Consider the following 21,875-nt stretch of genomic DNA (forward strand, 5'->3'; position numbering starts at 1 on the left):
TATTCTGTAATCTGCCGTTTTTGATTGCATGAGAGTGGTACATTATCATGATTTATAATTAACATATGATGCACATAAATCCATGTCAGCACTATTAGTGTTCTTATTCATTCTACGGATGGATTGAAAGTAGCTTGCTGAAAAGTTTGAAAAATACCATTAGGATCCCAGTATAATACCTGTGTATTAGAACCATTAGCACAGCATTACCAGCAATGGCACTAAAGGACTTCGTTCCAATTTGGAACAGATGGTCCTGGTATAAGGCACACTTTGTGGTTCTGCACTAGGAGTGTTAGATTCCATTTCATTTCTAAACGTTTATATTTTAACATTTTGGGAATATTTGTAACCAATCAGAAAAACTATCATAAGAGGCCCATCATCACTATTTTATAAATGACTGTAACATGCATTTGTTTATAAAACTGTGTATGTACAGCATTGAATTGTATATGGGAAACACCTTGAAGGAAGATTGACTATGAAAGAAATCGTCTTACAGTTTACACTTACTGCTGTGTAAACACTAAGGCTAACACCTAGATTCAATATGTCCTGCATATTTCTCACAATGGTGAAAGAATTTAGGCAACATTCTATATGCTTTACACTTGGCTAATGTTTAAACTCTACTCGTGTGCATTGCTTTGTATCATTGATACTCACAATATGAGAATGTTTCCACTGTGGTAGCATTCTACCAGTGGCTGCCTCATCACATTTTAGCTGCCCTTTTGCTACCAGTGCTCATCTGTGTAGAACTGCTGCATTACCATTGTAATGTAACTTCTGCATAGTAATAACATTTGGGAAGGGTTAACAGAGGCTGTTTTTAATAACTCAAGCAGCTGTTATAATACCTACAGTTTTCTATTATGAAAATACTTTTTAAATAGGCATTTTAATATGAGAATCAGACTTCGATGTCTAAGGTTAGGCGTGGATAATTGCTTTCCGTTTTGGTTCAGAATTAGAATTTCATTACATATCTGTTTTTCATAAGTTTTTATTTTTTTCCAGCACATACCAAATGGTTGGGGAGAGGGTGGAGAGGGATGGGGTATATTGACTGAAAATAAGAGAAAATCCAGCCAGGGACACAGATCAATGCATGTTTTTTACTTTTTTTGGTTTTTTTTTGTTAATGACAACAACTTTTGAGGCTGCAGACGAAGGGGAGAGATTAAAGAAATGGACAGCTACACTGCATTTGTTCCTGAGTGGCTGGGCTTGTCAGGACAAGCCTGCTGACTCTGCCCTGTTTCTGTTATGGGTGAATTCTTACCATTGATCATACAGGGGACTTAGTGGCTTACCAACCAGTATGAAAGTACAACACAATACAATTGAAAATGAATATCACACTTCAGTTCTCAGATATCTCAGTATCTCAGATAAAGGATGCCTTCATTGGTGTTGTGCGTTCGACAGTTTTGTGGGGGTATTAGGGTCTGCGGCTAAGAGAACACCCTTCTGGAAGCAAGCAAAGTGTTCTCTTAGCCGAAGTCACTCCAGTGGCGTGTTTCACCATTTGTTTACGTACCATTTTGTAGCGATGAGGTGCAATCGTGGAAATCAGAATACAAAACGAGGCAATAATAAATGACGCCAGTTCTTTTTACATCCACTTGGGGCAGAGTGTTGAAGGGGGAAGGGGGAGTGGGGATCGTGAAGATTCAGGGTTATTAAAATTATTTAAGACCAACATCACCTAGGTTTGACCAAAGGAGTCCGGTAGTCTCAGATTACCTGGGAATCCCAATACTTCTAAAGTTCAAATATATGACGATGGTGTATCAATAACAATATATAACAGCTCTGGTAAAGTAAAGCAATTTGTTGAATACAGAATAGCTAGATGAATACAGATGTGATTCAGGTTCTGCAGTTCACAAAGTTACAGAATGCCATCAATCAGACAAAATAATCAAAGGGTTAAATCAATCAATCAATCAGTTTAAAGTCTTGGCGCGCCCCAGTCTGTTGCAATGTCACGTGAACCTGTTAAACCAGGGCATTAGACATTGGTTGAGGATTAGGTCCTTTAACAGTGGAGTAAGGAAGAGTGGTGAGGTTGTATGGGCACCTCTGTATCTTTGCTTTTTCCAACTGCAGTCACCAGCAGGAGTTTGTAAGATTGTTAATGTATCCAAGGTCGCAGGCTCACAGTTTGAACACAAAGCCACAGGGCCTCTAAGATGGGGCAGAGGTGAAACACAAAAGGCAGAGAGGGTTTTTTTTGGTTTCAGCCCAGTTTCACAAGTCCACTTGTCAAACTCATTCTCTCTTGGGGTAATTATCCCAATTAAAGCTTGACATCAGCATTTTTCACTTTAATGGAAAGCCCTTACTTTTATACCCTAGAGAGGGGGTCTCAAAGGTAACTTCATTGTCTAATAAAATTAGAGGTTTCTATATGATGTTTCACACAGTCACTAGTCATAGTTGAAAAGAATGTTCAGGAAGGTTCTTAGAAATCTATTGTTTGTCAGAACATGGTCCCATGCTTTAGACACAGCGGCTCCAGTTTTCAACAGCACCTCTTAAGACAACCAATCAGCAAGAAGTAATTTGTCCTCGAACCTTAAATTTAGATTTGTTTACAAAACATGTGTGATACAGTGTTCCAGAAACGTTCGCAAACTCAGCATGTTTTTTTAAGATTTACAGCAACATTTCCAAAATACTTGAAGTCCAGTTACTTTTCTATTAAGATGGAGGCAAATTCCTGATTTTTGGGGACCAATATACCTTACAGAGGCAGGCTAATGGTTACGCTGCGGTGTACCTGATGTACTTAAGAGTTTAGAAGTGATTTTAAAAGCTCTGTTCAGGTCAGCGATTAGTCTGTAAACTTGTGATGTGATTCTTAAATGATCACTGAAACAGAAAAGGATACAAACCGAATTTAAACAACATGAAGAATGCATTAGTAAAGATAATTCAGATATTTCCTGCCCTTTTAATATTTATGATAAGTCGTGTCCTCACTAGAACCTGTTAGCAGCAATTACAGTGAGAGCGGAGAGTGTAGATCTCACACTCAGAATGTTAATGACAAAGAAGAAGAAAGAAGGTCTGTAAAGTGCCCTGTGCTGCCTGGCCACTGGATCAGGTCTACCTGATTTGAATCACAGTAACAATAATGCAGTCCACTATGCCAGAATCGTGGGTAAGTGCTTTGAGGAGCAGCATCTTCCAGCCTGGTCATGGCCATGCCCAGATCTCAATCCAATCGAGCATGTCTGGGAACCAATTGTGTGAAATATTAATGACTAAGGTTGTATTGTTATCACAGTTATCATGTTCCCCATGAAATTCCCATTTTTGAAAGAATAGTGTAAATATACATCTTTTTTCACACTTAAAGTAAATACAGCAAACGTTTGCCTTATTGACGCACTACCTATTACACTGCAGTTGGTTTAGTTTCCTTCTGGCAAATGATTGCGCACACTGCAAAGAGTGGCACGATTTCTTTAAAATGTTTTCAATCAGAAAGACACCAGCTGCATCAAAGATTGGAAATATTTCTACTAAAGATCAAACATTGTTTGAGAATTCTCTGATGGTGAATGTCTTTAAAAGGTGGACATAAAAAACTAAATCTTTTACAAGCTACTGTTTTTTGGGTAAGCATTAAAATATTTAGGAACATTTGTTGTAAAATTATCCATTTTGAATGTGACAACGCATAATTTTTTCTGCTTTATTAAATGTTATCTTTAATCGTGAAATATCTTGAAATACCTGTTTTTGAAATGCAGTGAAATAAACATTTTTTTTACAGTGAAAAAATACAGCCTGATTTAATGACTGAACACCCCTCAAGACCCTTTCCAGCACCTTGTGAATTCTATGGCACATCAAGGCTGTGATTAGTGGCAAAACCCAATACAGTGATGGCTCGATAGAACATGTTAAAGGGGGCCATGAAAAATAAGCGATTCTTAAAACACTTTAACAGCTGTGTTTTTACTCATCTTTTTAAGTAAGCACAATAGTTTACATGATTGTTGAAAAGTTCATCACACTGTTAGATACGTAAGCTCTCTGGTTTGCTATTTGCTTACTGCGTCAAACCAGGAAGAGCACAGTGCAACAAGTCAAATACGAGAAGCTGTGTGCACCTGCCTGTATAGTTATTACAGCAAGAGAAATGCAACTTGCAGGTACATTACAGTAGAATGCAATACACAGAAAGTAACTGTATAACATTGTAAAACTGTAAAAATATGAGACATGAATTCTATGAGTTATCGCGGAGGGGGCAGTTAATCTGAGAGCACTAGTGAGGGATTACTGTATGAGGTACAGTTCCTTATAAAGCACCAGGCACCCCATCTCCTTTCTCTCCCTGCAGTTCCATGTCCTTTTTCTTGTCTCTCTTTCTCATCTGTGCTCCCTCTGTTTATTCTAGCAGCTGGCTCTGGCTGCTGCCTGCATTCTGTCAAGGTTAACATTGGAAGGGTAGATTTAGTAGCTTCAGTGTTGCAGATCAGATAAAAGCTACCTCTGTTGCTGCCAGTGGGAGAGTACTGAGCCTGATAAATCACAAATATACTCTCTAAAACAGAACCATGAACCAGCTATATAGTGGCACTAAAAGTCTTGTAGCTTTAATAGAAATGGTTTTAGGTTCGGTGGTGTTGGTGTGGGATATTCTTGAAAAAACAAAGGACAGCCGTGAACATGAAAGATTTATAGAGGTGGAGGACTAACGACACTGTAACAGAGTACAGTGTCACAGTGGCTTGTCCGCGTGGTGTTTGCGTTTTTATGAAGGTATGTTTGACCATTCCTCTAAACCACCTCTAGTTCTTTCGTTGGAAGTCTGCAGCACAGTCTCTTCTCGTAGTGTCATCACCTTTGAGTCCTGGAGAGGAAGCACCTGCCAACCGATCACCTGCTGTCAGACCGAGTGTACATGTGTACATATAAAATAGAAATATGAATAAAAAGTGTGTGTTAGATATGGCAGAGCTGGAAGTTAAGATTCCAGCACTGGTTGTTTTGGGTGTCTTTGTGGTTGTGGTTGGCATGGATACGGTTAATTCCTATCCCTACTAAATACACGTGCAGAATGTGGCCAGGTGTTGATTGAATTATTAATTGTCAATCAACCCTGGCCATATGGTATTTGAGAAGCAGGAGCTCCATTGTTGGGAACTGCCTGGGAAGAGACACATGCTCCTGAATTTTTGTTAGCAACCTCACTGTGTTTTGTTTTATTATTTTTTTGTTTAATAAACATGCGCCCCAGCACTTGAAACCTGCAGTTACTGTCTCTATCCACCCAGCCATCCTGCCACAAACCATATTGAAACCTTACTGTCTCTGAGTCTCTGTCCACCCAGCCATCCTGCCACAAACCATACTAAAACCTTACTGTCTCTGAGTCTCTGTCCACCCAGTCATCCTGCCACAAACCATATTGAAACCTGCAGTTACTGTCTCTGAGTCTCTGTCCACCCAGCCATCCTGTCACAATGAATAAAACAAATACTTTAGGAACTTGAGTTGAGTCAATTCTGATGCACTGCTTTACTATCCGTCCAGACACATTATTTTCTTTCTCATTACCAAACCTGTCAAATACCAAACTAGTGTGTTTTATGACAGTGCTTTGGCCTTGATTTTAGTTTCATTTTGGTTTGGAGAATATTGTTTCCAGCACTGCCTGAAAGCTTTCCAGTGCTCTTTCCAATCTGACTGAGGGGGTAGAGAAAAGAGTGATCTTAACTGCTATGTAATACCCATAGGTGGCGCTGTTGAATCTCAGATGTGCATATCACATGACCAATTAAGCTCATATGAGTTTCTCATCCCGTCGCCGCACCTACCACTTCTAACCAAGCGATAGTGCCCTCTCGATGAAGGGTCTATTGCGCGTTGGTTGACTGCAACTGGAGTTATGCATCCTGAGCCCATGGCGAGGGCACTAACGAAGTAATATTACTGAACTGTCCGTGTCACGGTTTGTTGCTGTTGAAAGATGCTCAGCTCCAGTTGAGTGGACAGGCTGTGATTGGCTGATATGACAGTGGCAGGTACAGGACTGGTGGCTGTCATAGATGCAAAGTACTGACTGGCTGGTTATGATGGATAATAAAAATAAACTTGGCCAAATTGGCTTTCATTACAGCAAGTCATAATGAAAAGTTGCTACTTGCGTGGATTGATTTGAAATTGGATTCACAGTTGATTGAAGCCCGCTAGAACTGTAAGTTGCTTTGCCGATGGTACTGAATTGTTTTCTTATATATTTCAGAACCCATTTAAGATGGCAACTTCACATTTCCAGTGTTCTGGAAAATCTGTGGGCAAAATCTAATAGCGCCCTTTGACCTGTGACCTAAGATGGATGCTGTATTGGGGTCCAGTGAAAATGTATACAGTAATCTGTCGCATATCCGCCCTAACCATTTATCCACCATGATCAATCTCTTCAGCAACATTAGTTTATTATTGAACAGAGAAGATTAGTTCAGATATTGTAGATCCATGTTGATATGTAAATAAATCCTGTTCACCTGTGGGGCATATCAGCTTCAACCTCCTGCCTGTCACTCGGCAGTGAATGCACGCACCCACACGGCAGACAGCTACTCTGTCACAAGCATTAATACCCTGTATCTTTCTAAACAAGGGATTTAGGGGAGCTCTCTAATAAGAGCTGAATCTTAAAACAATAATTGTGTAACTATAGTAATTGTTATATCTGTGTATAATGGTATTTAAAACAGGATTCATTCATCCGACTTTTACACATATCCGCCCTTACTCTGGTCCGACCTCATATACGCGACGGATTACTGTACTATCTTTTTAACATTTCAATTTACTTCATGTTACAAACCTTTCAAATTGATATGTCACACCCCTTAGTAGGGATGTGCTTTTGGTACATTTTTATGAACGTTTAAATGGTTAGTATTTTCTAAGCCAATAAACCCTAAATAAGCACATCAGATTTTAACATCGCAAAGTCTTAACTACAAAGTAAAACAAAACAAACAAAATAAAACACATCAAAGTATATACTGACATGTTTATATGTATGGTTGTAATTAAAGTTGCTAGTGGAGATATAACTATATACTATGTACATATTGAACACATTTTCAGATAGTATAATGTTTTTAGTATAATAGTGTGTTTCTTAAAGGTTCATTTAACAACACAAAAAACAGGACATTATTCTGCTTTTCTGTTGTTGTTTTTTACAAGTAACTTAGCCCAAAGTGATATGGTTTAAAAAAAAAAAAAGACTTAAAAAAAAAAAAAATGATACGAACATCTCGCATTCTACAGTGCTAATGCAAAAATGGCTACAGGAAAGCGAAAACGAGTTGTGTTTACAATTGAAAAAATCTGGAAATACTTTCACTTCTGGAAAAGGTAATTACCAGGGATAAAATAGCACAATATTTTGGAATTGTAAAGAGCACGGTGACTGATATTAAAAAGTGTGCCTCAGAGATTTAAAAGTTGCCAATTACAATTGCCAAGTACTCGAGAAAGTACTAACAGAACTTGAACTAGCATGTGCTGTAAGAGCAGCTTAATCTTTAGTGGTACCTTCGTGTTCTTTTATAGATGTCCTGCCTCCACTCGAAATGCAAAATGTAGAGTGAAATATTGAACATAATACAGATGTTTCTTTTCCAGTTTGTCGTAAATATGAAAAATCCTTTTGAAGCTGGTTGTTAAAGCAGCATTTTCTCTTTTTTGACAACGCCATTTTCACTTTATACCAAATCTCGTAATGCGTGGTACAACCGCTTTAAAAAAATGGAACACATGTGTTCTACGTCGTACGCCATTCAGTCAGCATCGTAGCTATGGCAACTGCAATAGTGCCATATCACCTAGATGTTATATAGCTAATTATAATAACAAAAATAGAAACAGTTTGGGTATTTCTCTCCAACGCATTTATGCATCATACATATTAACCAAAACAAGAAATGAAAAGTAAGGGTATTCAGGGAAGAGTTTTGTGAACCGTGGACTCTTTCAGGGACATTGTTTGACTGGGGACACAGTACCTCATCCAGGGACAGTCCCTGGAAATTGGGGACATATAGTCATCCTACTTTACATACTGTACTAGTGTACAAAAACCTCCCAAACATTGCCACAAGTCCTATTTGCCAAACTAACATACACTCAAGTAATATTTGGAGTAATTACCGTGCCTATAGAAAGTCTACACCACCTTTCAAAATTTTCACCTTTTGTTGCCTATAGCCTAGAATTAAAATGCATTAAACTAGTTTTTTTTTTCATTAATCTACACATCCTACCCCACAACTTCCAAGTGAAAAAATATTCTAGAAATTTGTAGAAAATTAATTAAAAATAAAAACTGAAATATCTTGGTTGGATAAGTGTCCACCCCCCTTGTGATAGCAATCCTAAATTAGCTCAGGTGTTACCAATCGCCTTCAAAATCACACACCAAGTTAAGTGGCCTCCACCTATGTTAAACTGTAGTGATTGACATGATTTCAGGATAAATTCAGCAGTTTCTGTAGGTTCCCTCTGCTGGGTAGTGCATTTCAAAGCAAAGACCATGAGCACCAAGGAGCTTTCAAAAGAACTCCGTGACAAAGTTGTTGAAAGGCACAGATCAGGGGATTGGTATAAAAAAATATCAAAGGCCTTGAATATCCCTTGGAGCACAGTCAAGATGATTATTAAGAAGTGGAAGGTGTATGGCACCACCAAGACCCTGCCTAGATCAGGCCGTCCCTCCAAACTAGATGACCGAGCAAGAAGGAGAGGCTACCAAGAGGCCAATGGCAACTTTGCAATAGCTACAGGCTTTTATGGCCAAGACTGGTCAAAGTGTGCATGTGACAACAATATCCCAAGCACTCCACAAATCTGGCCTGTATGGTAGGGTGGCAAGAAGGAAGCCATTACTCAAGAAAGCCCACCTTGAATCCTGTTTGAAGTATGCAAAATAAACACTCTGGGAGATTCTGTAGCCATGGGGCAAAAAGTTTTGTGGTCTGACAAAACTAAAATGGAACGTTTTGGCCTAAATGCAAAGCGTTATGTTTGGCGCAAACACAGCGCATCACCCAAAGAACACCATCCCTACTGTGAAGCGTGGTGGTGGCAGCATCATGTTATGGGGGTGTTTCTCATCGGCAGGGACTGGGGCACTTGTCAGGATAGAAGGGAAAATGAGTGGAGCAAAGTACAGAGAAGTCCTTGAGGAAAACCTGCTGCCCTCTGCAAGAAAACTGAAACTGGGACGGAAGTTCACCTTTCAGCATGACAACGACCCAAAGCACACAGCCAAAGCTACACTGGAGTGACTAAAGAACAAAAAGGTAAATGTCCTTGAGTGGCCCAGTCAGAGCCCCGACCTAAATCCAATCGAAGATTTGTGGCATAACTTGAAGATTGCTGTCTATCAACGCTCCTCAAGGAACTTGAACAGTTTTGTAAAGAATGGTCAAATATTGCCAAATCTAGGTGTGCAAAGTTGGTAGAGACCTATCCCAACAGACTCACAGCTGTAATTGCTGCCAAAGGTGCTTCCACCAAGTATTAACTCAGGGGGGTGGAGACTTATCCAATTATGATCTTTGTTTTGTATTTTTAATATATAATTCTTTTCTCAATAAAAACTTTTTTCCCCTTAACAGTGTGGAGTATGGTGTGTAGATAAGTGGAAAAAAATCCTCATTTAAATGCATGAAACTCTGGGGCACTGACACAACAAAATGTGAAAAAAAGTTCAAGGGGGTGTAGACTTTCTATAGGCACTGTAATATAATGTTTGACTTCTTGTGCAGTTAACTGTATATGGTCAAGTATTACTAAATAACGCAAAGTATTCAAATTCATGTATCCACACAATTAACTTAAATTGTAAAAAGTGATGCCTGGCCTACCTGTTTGAAGTGTGTCTCAGTGGTCCTTTACTTTGGTGCAAAAGTTCCAACAAACAAATACAAATTGTACTAAACATAAACCAGTTATTTGGTCCAAAAGCTTACAGAACAATTTCGAGTGAAAAAAGCCTTCCACCTATGGGAAGATTGGGGAATGGGGTCCACGAGTCTGTGGTAATCGCAACTTTTTCTCCCTTTTAAAAGTTTTATATGAACAGCTGCTGCACAATTTTGTAAAGTTTTCCCAGCCTCGCTGTTATTGTTTTATGGGTCCGCACAGTATTGGGATAATCTTACATCGATTTAAAAACTGCAGCATTCACGATTCACACGCCCTGTCCTCATAGGGGATAATGTGATCACGCCCTGTTCAGCCAAATATATAGCAAATGTTGTTATGGATGTTTGATTTTTATTGCCATCAGTAGCTCCATCCACATTAATTCTGAATGTTTCCATTTCAAATGGTGAAGCATTGAACTTTTTGTGGTGCGGCAATTTTGTTTGACATAATTATTTACATACCACGGTTTTCTCGTCCGGTTCCTCAAAATACTTCCAAAACGTGGCTTCTCCTCGTTCCTTTGTGTAGAGATTCCATTTTATTAAAAGTATATAACAAACTCAGAAAAAACACTTGTCATTAACTTTCTTACCCCACCATGGAATTGATACCATACCACACCCACTACAGCATGAACACACAGTGCACCAATGAAGCGCCAGATCAACCGAGAATAAAACCCGCCCCAGTGTCAATCTTTCTGTTGCACCAATTAGAAAAGCTACTTGGAGGCAATTGCCAAACCCTTTCCTTATAATATCTGCCCTTACTGTGACACTAGAGCAGTCTCATACGTGACAGACTACTGATGATAAATTACTAAAATGAATACATAAAAAAATATGCGTTTGGTGACATTTGTCATGTGACCGGTTATACATCTAGCCTATTATTCAACTTATTCAGTGTCTATACATTTAAATGTTTAAAATTCCCACCCCTACCCCTTAGATTATGACTTTTTAAGAAGAAAGTAGATAAGAGAGTTTCAGGTACTTTTGAGTCCCACAGACCAACATTCAGTCCTGGACCTCTCTTAAACAGAAACTGGCAATGAGGTTGAATTGTGTGGTGGTTCTATAATGAGGTTGTGCTGTATACTGTAGCCCCCTTACAGACCCCCCAAATGACCTGTATTTTGAGGGTCAGACCCACAAATTGACACTAAAACTTGCAGACCTGAGACAGTCATTGTACAACACACAAAACAAAACTTTTATATGTAAAGTTTGTCATTATCAACATATGATTGTACAGTTTGTACACGTCATTCATTGATGGGTTCTTAATTCAAGTTGCAAATTATATAATTTTAAATGAACCAATTTTCTTTTTCTTTTATTGATTCGAAATGTCATTTAGGTCAGATTAATCATTTCCACCCCCCCTGCCCCCCGCAGCAAGTAGTCTGGACCAGAATTCCAGTTGATGAAGCTTGGGACCCATGCCTCGTTGAATCTGGCTGCGGCTGGGTCTGCTTTGGGTTGGGTTTGTTCTGTTTATCTGGAATTGTTACTCGTTGGCCACCTCACATAACTGCCACATTTTTCTAGGGTTGTGACTCGACTCGTGAGAGCTGAACTACTTCAACGATCAGTGTGGCAACGGCCCAGATGTCAGATTGCACAGTACCACCTTGTTTGCAGGAGTTACTTTTACCCTCATTTTTCAGTACTTAGAAGGAGAATGTAAATACTACAGGCCCTCCTTTACACAAGAGAACAGACATTCAAGCAGTGGTTAATAGTGTCGGCTTGGGAATATACTGTGAGAACAAAATAACAGGGTGTTGCTGGAAAATGAAAGAGGACAGTTCAAGTGTGCTGTAGCAAATACCTGGCTTTCTACGTGAGCACCAATCATTTCAATTCAGCCCAGGCCTTGTAGCATCTGTGTGCTTTGAAAGGTCATAAATTACGAGAGTTTTAAGGGCTCACTTCACTTTCAAACATGCAGTTATATTACAGGTAACAGAACAAACCTCATAAGATGTACTTTGTCTCTGGTTATAGAAATCTCTAGGTTGAACATGTTTGAAGAGGTTACAGCTAATGAATAGATTCCATAAATCCTACCTGTCGTGCAGTATCCATTTGCAATGTAGAGCTGAAGTCTGCTGCTTTGAAAGAAGACATTAAAGATGGAACACAGACATGGAACCTTTCTGGGTTAAGTATGCCTCTCTGTTTGAGTCTTACTTCAGAGTCTTATTGAGAATCAGATTCAAAACATGCCACTGGCTGCAAAGCTCCTGTCAGTCAATAGGGGAAGCAGCTGATTGGTTGATGAAAGGAATGGAGGTGTTGAACAAGTGGGGATAAGTTCCCTCTCCAGGAGAAAAGACCACAGAAAAGCAAGGCTTGCAAACAGGGATTTCTTTAACCTAGTATAGGACCAGATATCATTTCTTAAAATGGAAATACACATTTCTTATAACATGTGTTTGTTTCAGATCTGCTCTCGCGAGATCTACATAGACAGGTGACATTCTTACAACCAATAGAGGAGCAGGGGCAGGTTCATCGTAACATTCTTGGTTACCTGAAGTTCTTGTAGGTTAGACATGATTCTGAGAGCTCTATTGAGGCTACAGGGCTGATATTTCAAACCCTCTTTAGCCATGCTCCCCTATCCTTTACCTCGCTCCCCTGTGTCTAACCATGCTCCCCATGCTTTATCATATCTTACCATGCTATGCTATTGTATTTTTTCACAATACAAGTGCAGCACTCTAAATGCAGTTAGTTTTAGTATTCTGATTTAGCTTTACATCGTTAATCTGTTTATCAGCTCAACAAAGCATTTGTGAGCATTCAAAGATGGATGCTTTCAAAACATTCAGCCACCACGCTAAGAATGTTGGGAAGCAACAAAATAAATTGAGATAATAGTGTCAATAACGCAGATGACAACCCTTTGTATTGCTTGACCTCTCGGGGTGGAATTGGAACCAGAGATGTCGGGTCGAGGGCAGCTGAGAGAGCATTCCCATAATCCCTTGTGGCCCACGTTGTGGCTCTGTTGGCCACTTTCCCAGAATACTTTGTAACAAGCCAAATTAAGCTCTTTTTAATTAGATAGATCATCCAAAAGATTAGTTCTTTCAAAGAGCTTTTTTTTCTCCTCGTGCCTCAGAATAATCACCCTTTTCTTCTTTGAAAGCATGCAGCTGACATTTAATGTGTTAATGCGCTGAGAGATATAATTTAAATGGTTTGAATAGCGGCAGCTGCTTGAATAATTTGTCAAAGGAGGCTGAAAGGATAAACTATTGTGAGGGTGGAGAGAAAGTGAAAAAAAATATTAAAACAGAGCCAAAATGCTGCTGAAGTGTTGACTGTTCGTCTTTCATTTAAACCTTTCACTCCGGGGAAACAAAAAAAAAAGCAAGAAAAACATGCAAGAGAGCTGCTTTTACTTAAAGAATTTCCAAGCAGTGTTATGACATCCTTTTAATTCTGAGATCTCCCTGCACCGTGTTTGTGTTCGGGTTCAGAGATTAACATGTTTGTAAAATGAAATGAGCTGGAACCGGATGTTTTGGATTTAGCTACAATGATAAATAATGGTGTTTGACAGTAAAGGTAAGACCTCTGCAAAATACTGGAGATCCAGCCCATTTCAGTGTTTCTATTGGGGAGTTTAGTGCTCATGAGACGTCAAGACAGGCTGCAGCAAAAAGGCGGAGTCATCACTGTGTCGCCAAACACATGCTTTCAGAGTTCCTGAATCTAATTCACTGCTTTGAACCAGCATTTAGACTAAAGGCTAAAGGCTGGTACACTACATTCCAGACCTGGGGCAATTGCAGTTACAGCTGAATTGTTTGCTGAAATGACACTCACAATTACAATGCTATTTTGTACAATTATACTGCAGTAATTACAATTACACTAAAAAGTAACATAAGCAACCACACACATTAACATGTTTCCTCTGTTTATTCTAAATAACCAAGCAATAAACCAATAATGGTTGAAAATACAAGAATAATGATCAAATTACAAATATATGCGTAATTGCACTGTAATCTAACAATGATGTGGTATAATTATTTATTTTATTTCTTAGCCAACGCCCTTATCCAGGGCGACTTACAATTGTTACAGGGTATCACATTATTTTTACATACAATTACCCATTTATACAGTTTGGGTTTTTACTGGAGCAATCTAGGTAAAGTACCTTGCTCAAGGGTACAGCAGCAGTGTCCCCACCTAGGATTGAACCCACTACCCTCCGGTCAAGTGTCCAGAGCCCTAACCACTACTCCACACTGCTGCCCCACACTGCTACTACTCCACACTGCTGCTAATTACAATTACATTACAATTATGCAGGTGAGCCAAGGTCCAACTCCAAATACAGTTACATTGTAATTGGAATTCATTACGAATTGCACAATTACAAATGCAATTGAGCCAGGTCTGGTATATGCAGTATCTATTGCGTGACTGTCGCTCAGGGTGATTTCTAGGCTCACCTTATCCAGGTGTTTGCAAACCAGCCTTTAATCTTGAAAACCTTTTGCTTGAATTTGATCAAACTTTGCATGGGCTTGTGATATTGAATATTCCATACATGTAGATCAGACCACAGGTGTTCAAGGTTAATCATTTCCTTCACAAGGCATGTGTATGTGATTAAGAAAATTTATCTGGTTCATTTTTGAGTCTACGTTGCTTTCTCGTGCACAGCACATAAAGATAGAACTTAAGGCCCTTCAAACTTTAGATAAATAGTTTTGGTTGTGGATCAGATTCCTGTTTGCCAGGCTCAGGAAGTGTGAATTTATTGAATGACCTTGATCTAGCAATATATTCATACCTTTTGAAGGGCATATTATCAACTTGACAATCAATAGTGATGCAACAGCTAATCGATGCATCGATTATTGATCACCCGTCCATAAATTTCCAGAGCTTCGATTACAAATCAGTGAATTGATGCATCATATTAGAGCGCGGTTTGAAGTCTCCTATTGGATTAAAATATTGATAATGTAGTTATGCACTTATATTAGTGCTAGTACGGTAGGTAGCGTCTGGATTCACGTTGGACATTGGGGTAAAGGAAAGGGAGGACAGAAAAGTGATGTTTGGCAATTCATTGGATTTCGTGTAGATGGCAAACACTTTTAACATAAAACGTTAACAGTAATGTTAATTAACAAGCATAGTTCAGATCAAAATGACTTCTGTTACAAACAGTATTATTCTTGTCTTGAAGGGACATGGTGAGGACGCATGCATATTCTTTTCAGTTGTTAATTAAACTGAAACTTTAAGTGTTCTCATTTTAATGTAAGTCTTGCTTTGCTGTTTAATTATTATGCACAGCAGAGTTTAAAAAAATCCTAATGTTTATTCTTGATTTTGAAAAACAAAATGTTGTCGATTTAAATGCGTATGGGATAATCGATTAAGAAATTAGGTTGCCGATTGCACCACTAACAATCAAATTTTTTTTCAGAAATGTTGGTTTTCAGGCCAGTTTTGTTACAAAATGCCTTACTGACTGTGAAAGGGTATAGTCGCAGACAAGGCTGGATCCCCCCAGGAAGGAGACTCAGAGGCAGGAAGCTGCAGTTTACAGCACGGATGCACGCTTTTATGTACAAATACAAACTAAACAGGAATAAAAACACAGGAACAAAATAAAGGATTAAACAAAACAATACCAAACAAACTACAAAACACCCAGCTTCGGCTATGACGGTGTGTTTACTCACTTTGTTCAGGCTGGGCATTATCCTTCACTGAACTCTCCTTCCAACTACCTCCTCCTAAAAAAAGCATGTTGCTCCCTTTTATATACCATGTGGCTGCGGCTTGATTTGACCATCAGTTAGTCGCATGTGGATTTTGGCAGGGATGGAATTAACCCCATCCCTGCTAAAGTTAAATTCAAAATAATGAATTTGTATTTATAAAAAAAATACACCCTTTCTTCTGTTGGAATGTTCCCATGGTTGTTTTCTCTGCCCCTGCAGGTCTTTCAAGCCTGACCTAGTCCTGGTTCGCCAGCATGCTTACAGCATGGCCCAGGGAGAAGACTTCCGCAGCCTCATCATCGGGCTGCAGTACGGAGGGGTTCCGGGGCTCAACTCCCTGCACTCCATCTACAACTTCTGCAGCAAACCCTGGGTGGTAAGTGCTGTCCAAGCTAGGCACTCATGGTCAGCCTGGGGCAGAACTCAATAGACTTTTCCAGTGCCAGGTTTAGGGGTTTCAGAGACATCATAAGAGGCTTGGTGGTCCAGTGGTTAAAAAGGTGGCTTGTTACAGGAGGTTCCCGGTTCAAATCCTGACTCAGCCACTGACTCACTGTGTGTAACAATGAGTAAATCATTTCACCTCCTTGTGCTCTGTCCTTCGGATGAGACGTAAAACCGAGGTCCTATTGTAAGTGACTCTGCAGCAGCTGTTGTTGATGCATAATTCACCCCCTAGTCTCTGTAAGTCGCTTTGGATAAAAGCTAAATTAATAATAATAATAATAATAATAATAATAATAATAATAATAATAATAATAATAATAAACTGCTTGTGGTCCCCAGTGTCTCGTCCAGTAATAGCAGTGCAGCTCTGAGTGCAGGGCAGGGGCAACATCAAATAGTCGTCTAGTCGATTAGTCGAACAGCAAAGTGACAGTCAACTTCAGAAACGGGTAGTCGACTAGTCGCACGTCACTTCAAGTAATTGTGAAACATGCACGTTCAGATGAAAGGAAGTGCAGTTGTGTTTGCAATAGACATATAAATGACATTTTAGAGCATTAATAAATTGTTTTAAAAATTCAGATTGGGCATTTCAGATGGGACACATTTGTGTGACCTGAAGGCTGTGTGAAACCTAATTATTCTCTTAACAGTGGATGATACAAGACATATCTTGTTGTTTAGGGTCCTCATTGAGAAAACTAGAGACTCCGCTTATGCACTGAGCGTGTCTCTCCACCCATCTTTCTGTCTGTCTGTCTGTCTCACTATCTGTTACACTCTAAACCAATCCCCACCAAACTTTTATACACATCTTGGATTGCATCTGGCACTAATCCGATCGAATCCCATTCTAATATTTTATGTACTGTACGATTCCGAGGTCCCTCTGTATGTGTGTGCACTGTTCCGCGTTTTGGGGTTTTATCTTTTTAAAAAAATTCCAGAAATTTTTCAGAGTTTATTTTACATATATTAAAATAGGGATAAAATTGGTAAAAATATATTGAAATATCAGTAAAAATCGGGGGGAAAAAATCTCTATATACACACTTTACATGTGGAGTATGATGCATAGCAGTTCTGGCTCCTGATTAGGTTTAATGTCCCTGGCATGTCTGATGAATCTGTGCAAGTTGAAGCCACATTTTCCCAAGTTAGCTGGTACTTTGCGAACATTTGGGTAATCGCTGTGCTGACGGAAACAGTATCTACAGAAGGTATGAACATGACTTCAGCACAAAACAAGCCAGGTTCATTCGCCTTGAAATCATAAAAATAAAAGAAAATAAAATTGACAGAACTGGGTGGTGCAAGCCATCGGAAGACGCGTCAAAAATCACACTGGACATTTCCATCAATGCTGATGGACAGGCAGTACTGTCGCACAAAGTCACCGATACATACCTCTGCAATAAACAGTGGCTGTCCAGCAAAGCACAGCGCTCTGACAAACTCATTGACGCAGATTCTGTGCTTTCTTTTTATTAATGCGTGTGTAAAAGCCGCATAAATGGATTGCTTGTCTCTCAGTTCACTTTCTTGTTTTAGTTTAATATTTCGCTTATTTTTCAGTATGTTCTTTTATTATCAGCGCGAACATGTACCTCAATGCAGCAGTATTTGCAGCGCTGTGCATCCTCTGCCTCATCTGACCCACTTCTGCTATTTTTGCTTTTTGAACTTCAAAACATTCATTTTCTTTTGAATATTCATAAAATGATTTACATTTTTTCCCCATTCCTCATCCACTAAAAATAATATATTTTCGTGTAGGTATTTCAGTTTAGTTTCTGATCAAGCTAGTAGTTACAACGCCCAGCAATTGCCACAATAATCAGATGTTGATTGGCCAACATAATCAGGTGGTAGTGTGTTTGTGAAGTGACAGAGAACCACAGTTGAACGTTATTTGATCCTCTGACATCTAAACGTCTGCCGTATCCTAGGATACAGTGTAGGGCTGCTTATTACAATGTCGGATTCAAAATAAAACAGCATTTTAATCATTGTGTATTTCCTAGAAAATAGTACCGGGATAATATTGAAAAATAGACAAAAATCGGGTATAAATCAGTAGAAACCGACGTCAACAAAATCCTGTCATTTTTCTGTAAAATTCAGAGTAAACCGGAAACGCGGAACACTAATTATACAGTACGCTCTGTTTTTTCTCTATCTGACTCACACATTAAGAATATGTGAAGGGGCTGAATGTCCGATTTCCAGTCAACATGTCCTAACTGAATTCAACCCAAAGTTACAGTATGTATCTCAGTACTGCCTTTCTTACATGAACGTGCAACGCAGATGTCTGCATGATAAGATATCTGTCAACTACTATCCTGAAATCTTAACAAAAAAGCCGTCCCCACATTCATGCTTTCACCTGTGTCTGGTATGCACTGTGTCTTGTTTTGAGAGCTTTGTATATATCTTAAAACATTGATCAAGAGATAGCAGCAGAAGTATGTTTGTTTGAGAAATCAGGCTTTAGCCTCTTATTAGTGAATCAGCTAAGCATTCTGCACAGGTCATGAGCATGCCCAAAAAAACATTTCTTTTTTTTTTATTTTAGCAGGGTAGGGGACCATTGCACTTTTCAGACTGCTTGCTCAAACATGTAAATTAAGTTAAAAATAGGCTTTAATTCAAAATGAATCCATTGTATAATGCACTGATGAGACCACAGTGTCGAGTTCTGGTCACCACAGCACCAAAGGGACTGTATGACCCTGGAGAGAATTCAAATAAGAGCAATCAGACTATTTCCAGGGCTTAAGTATAGGCTGAAAGACCTGAATCCATTTAGCCTGGAATAAAGATAAATTAGGGGTCGACATGACTGAAGTCTTTAAAACCTTAAAAGGAGTTGACATTGTTAATCTAAACCAGTACATAAACCAGCAGAGGAGACAGTGGAAATTAAGTGCAGGGCTTGAAATTAACTTTTCCATGCACTAGCCACCAGGGCTAATGGATGTAAAAATCCACCGGCCTCACAGACATTTTACCGGACCAGAATAATGTTTGTTGATAATTCACTAAAAATGCAGTTTTAAGTTTAATATATTAAATAAGGGAACAAAAGAAACTGCAAAAATAGTCAACATATACGAGCTCCTCTTCCATGACAGCACTATCTGTAACCGTCTGACATCACTGACAGGAACTGCACCTTTTATTTTCTCTTGTAGCTGCCTTCTTTCTACCTCAGCAATATATTGCATAAGTACGGCTGCTTGTTTGTCATTCCCTTTCTATTCATCAACCCTATAGAAAGAACCAAATTCATTCAAAAATAATGAAAATCACTGCAAAAAGATCTGCTATTTTATATTGTCACATTCTCTGACTGAGGGTCTGCTAATCATTAACTTTTTTTTTTTCAAGCATTAAAATAAGTGTCAGTTCAAGATAAATTTGGCTCCAGTCATAGTAAATTCCAACGTTGCCCAAAATTCACCATAAATACCAAATAAGAGTTTAATTTATCTAATGAGTTTGCATTATGGTTTACTATTAATAATTTGAATACCCTTTTCAGAGGTTGTAGAGATACGCCTGCTTGTCAGGTATTCGCTGAGCATTTTATGTCAAAGCTGCCGATAGGCCCCTCCGCAGAGTGACGTCCTCGGTCCCGCCTCCCGAGGCAATAAACAGTCACTGAGCGGAGTCTCTTTTGCATTGAACCCGTGAATGCGAGTGATGCGACCTCTCTTTCAGGGAACCCGGGTTACATCTGTAACCTATTGTTCCCTTTCAATTCGAAGATGACCGCCAAATTGAATACTTTTGGGAAAGTATACCAGAGCCGTGGTGAGGGAGAATGAACGAACAGCATCTGAGGGACATCTTGCCACCGCCATCTAGTGTTGGTGGTGTGAGCGTGCAACCTCAAGGACCCTAGTGCCTATTAAAGGCATAGAGAGATCTACGAGATTAAGTCGGTAGAACCTGGTAAACGTATGCGGGGTAGTCCAGCTAGCCGCAGTACAGATATCGGTCAACGAGGCACCTCTGAAGAGGGCCCATGATGTAGCCACACCTCTGATTGAGTGCGCCGCCACCCTCCCAAGTGGGAGTAGGCCGGCATTAGTATATGCAGTCAAAACCGTGTCCACAATCCAATGGGACAGTCGCTGCTTAGAGAGGGCTTGACCTCGGGTCCGTTCACCATGACAAACGAAGAGCTGGTCAGACTGACGATATCGTTCTATCCACATAGCATCTCAATGCCCAAACTTGGCAGAGGGAATTTAATCTCCTATCTGACTCCTCTGGCTATGCACCAGTTTTGAAAATATCTCCACTTACAGGCATACAACGCTCTTGTGGAAGAAGCCCTAGTGTTCTTCAGTGTACTAACTACTGCGCCTGAGAGCCCTAAGGCGGAAAGATTGTCCCGTTCAGGGGCCAGACCCACAGCTGGAGTCTGCCCAGTTCTAGGTGCCAGAGGGTGCCTTTCGTCTGGCTGAGGAGATCCATGCGCAGTGGGATCTTCCGGGGCTGGCCCTGCAGCAGCTGGCAGAGGTTCGAAAACCAGGTTCTCCTGGACCATCTGGGGGCCACTAGGAGAAGTCGCTTCCTCTCTCCTGACCTTCTCGAGGAAGGCAGGGAGCAGCAGTATAGGCAGGAAAGCGTATAAAGGCGCTTTGGGCCATTTGTGCGCTAGGGCGTCAACGCCTAGTGGACCTCTGCAGCTATGGAGGGAGAACCACAGGGGGCAATGGGTCATCTCTGCCATGACAAAGAGGCCGACCTGGGCTTTCCCAAAGCATGCCCAAATGCATTGCACCACCTGAGGGTACAGTCGCCATTCTGACGGGAGAGGAGAGGAGGTCTGCCACCCAGTTCACCACTCCCAGGAGATGTACAGTCCGGAGGAACAGTAGGTGCCTCTGTGCCCAGATCAGTAGCCGAAAGGCTATGTGGTGTAACCCTGGGGACCGAAGCCCTTCCTGGTGGCTCACATACAACACCACTGACACATTGTCCGTGCGGACAAGGACATGTTTGTTGTGGAGCACAGGGAGAAAATGTTGTAGCACAAGGTGGATTGCTCTCAGCTCTAGCACAATTATTATTATTATTATTATTATTATTATTATTTGTTCATTTAGTTTATTTAGCAGACGCATTTATCCAAGGCGACTAGGGTGTGTGAACTATGCATCAGCTGCAGAGTCACTTACAATTACATCTCACCTGAAAGACGGAGCACAAGGAGGTTAAGTGACTTGCTCAGGGTCACACAATGAGTCAGTGGCTGAGGTGGGATTTGAACTGGGGACCTCCTGGTTACAAGCCCTTTTCTTTAACCACTGGACCACACAGCCTCCTTTTTTGTGCAGGGGTGTCCAGCGGCCCGACCAGGATCCGCGGACTCCTCTGTCTGCCACTTGACGGTTGTAAATAACTCCCATCCTTACACCTTCACTTAGGTGAGGGGCTTGCCTCCACCAGCGCAGCGCATTCCAGCACAGACGAGACACTGTCAGCAGATGGTGTCAGTCGCGCTTGGGATGTAGCCGAAAGGCATTGAGCCATGCTTTAAGCGGGTGCATGTGAAGTAACCCCAGTTGAATGGCTGAGGACGCTGCGGCCATCATACCCAGTAGTTTCAGGCACAACACTAATTGCACTGTGAACCCTGGTTGAAACAGAGCCAGCA

At 40.3% G+C, this 21,875-nt stretch overlaps 1 protein-coding gene across 3 annotated transcripts in view; it reads left to right on the plus strand.

The window, feature by feature from the left end:
• The window catches only part of LOC117419743 (synapsin-3-like), a 198,558-nt gene that overhangs the window by 64,055 nt on the left and 112,628 nt on the right, over positions 1 to 21,875 (plus strand). For all 3 annotated transcript variants that reach the window (XM_034926276.2, XM_034926274.2, XM_034926275.2), the window contains exon 5: positions 15,974 to 16,130. In XM_034926276.2, the coding sequence (XP_034782167.2) occupies positions 15,974 to 16,130 (157 nt within the window). The remainder of the gene's footprint in view (positions 1 to 15,973; positions 16,131 to 21,875) is intronic.

This window comes from Acipenser ruthenus, chromosome 14, assembly GCF_902713425.1.
Source record: "Acipenser ruthenus chromosome 14, fAciRut3.2 maternal haplotype, whole genome shotgun sequence".
Lineage (NCBI taxonomy): Eukaryota > Metazoa > Chordata > Actinopteri > Acipenseriformes > Acipenseridae > Acipenser > Acipenser ruthenus.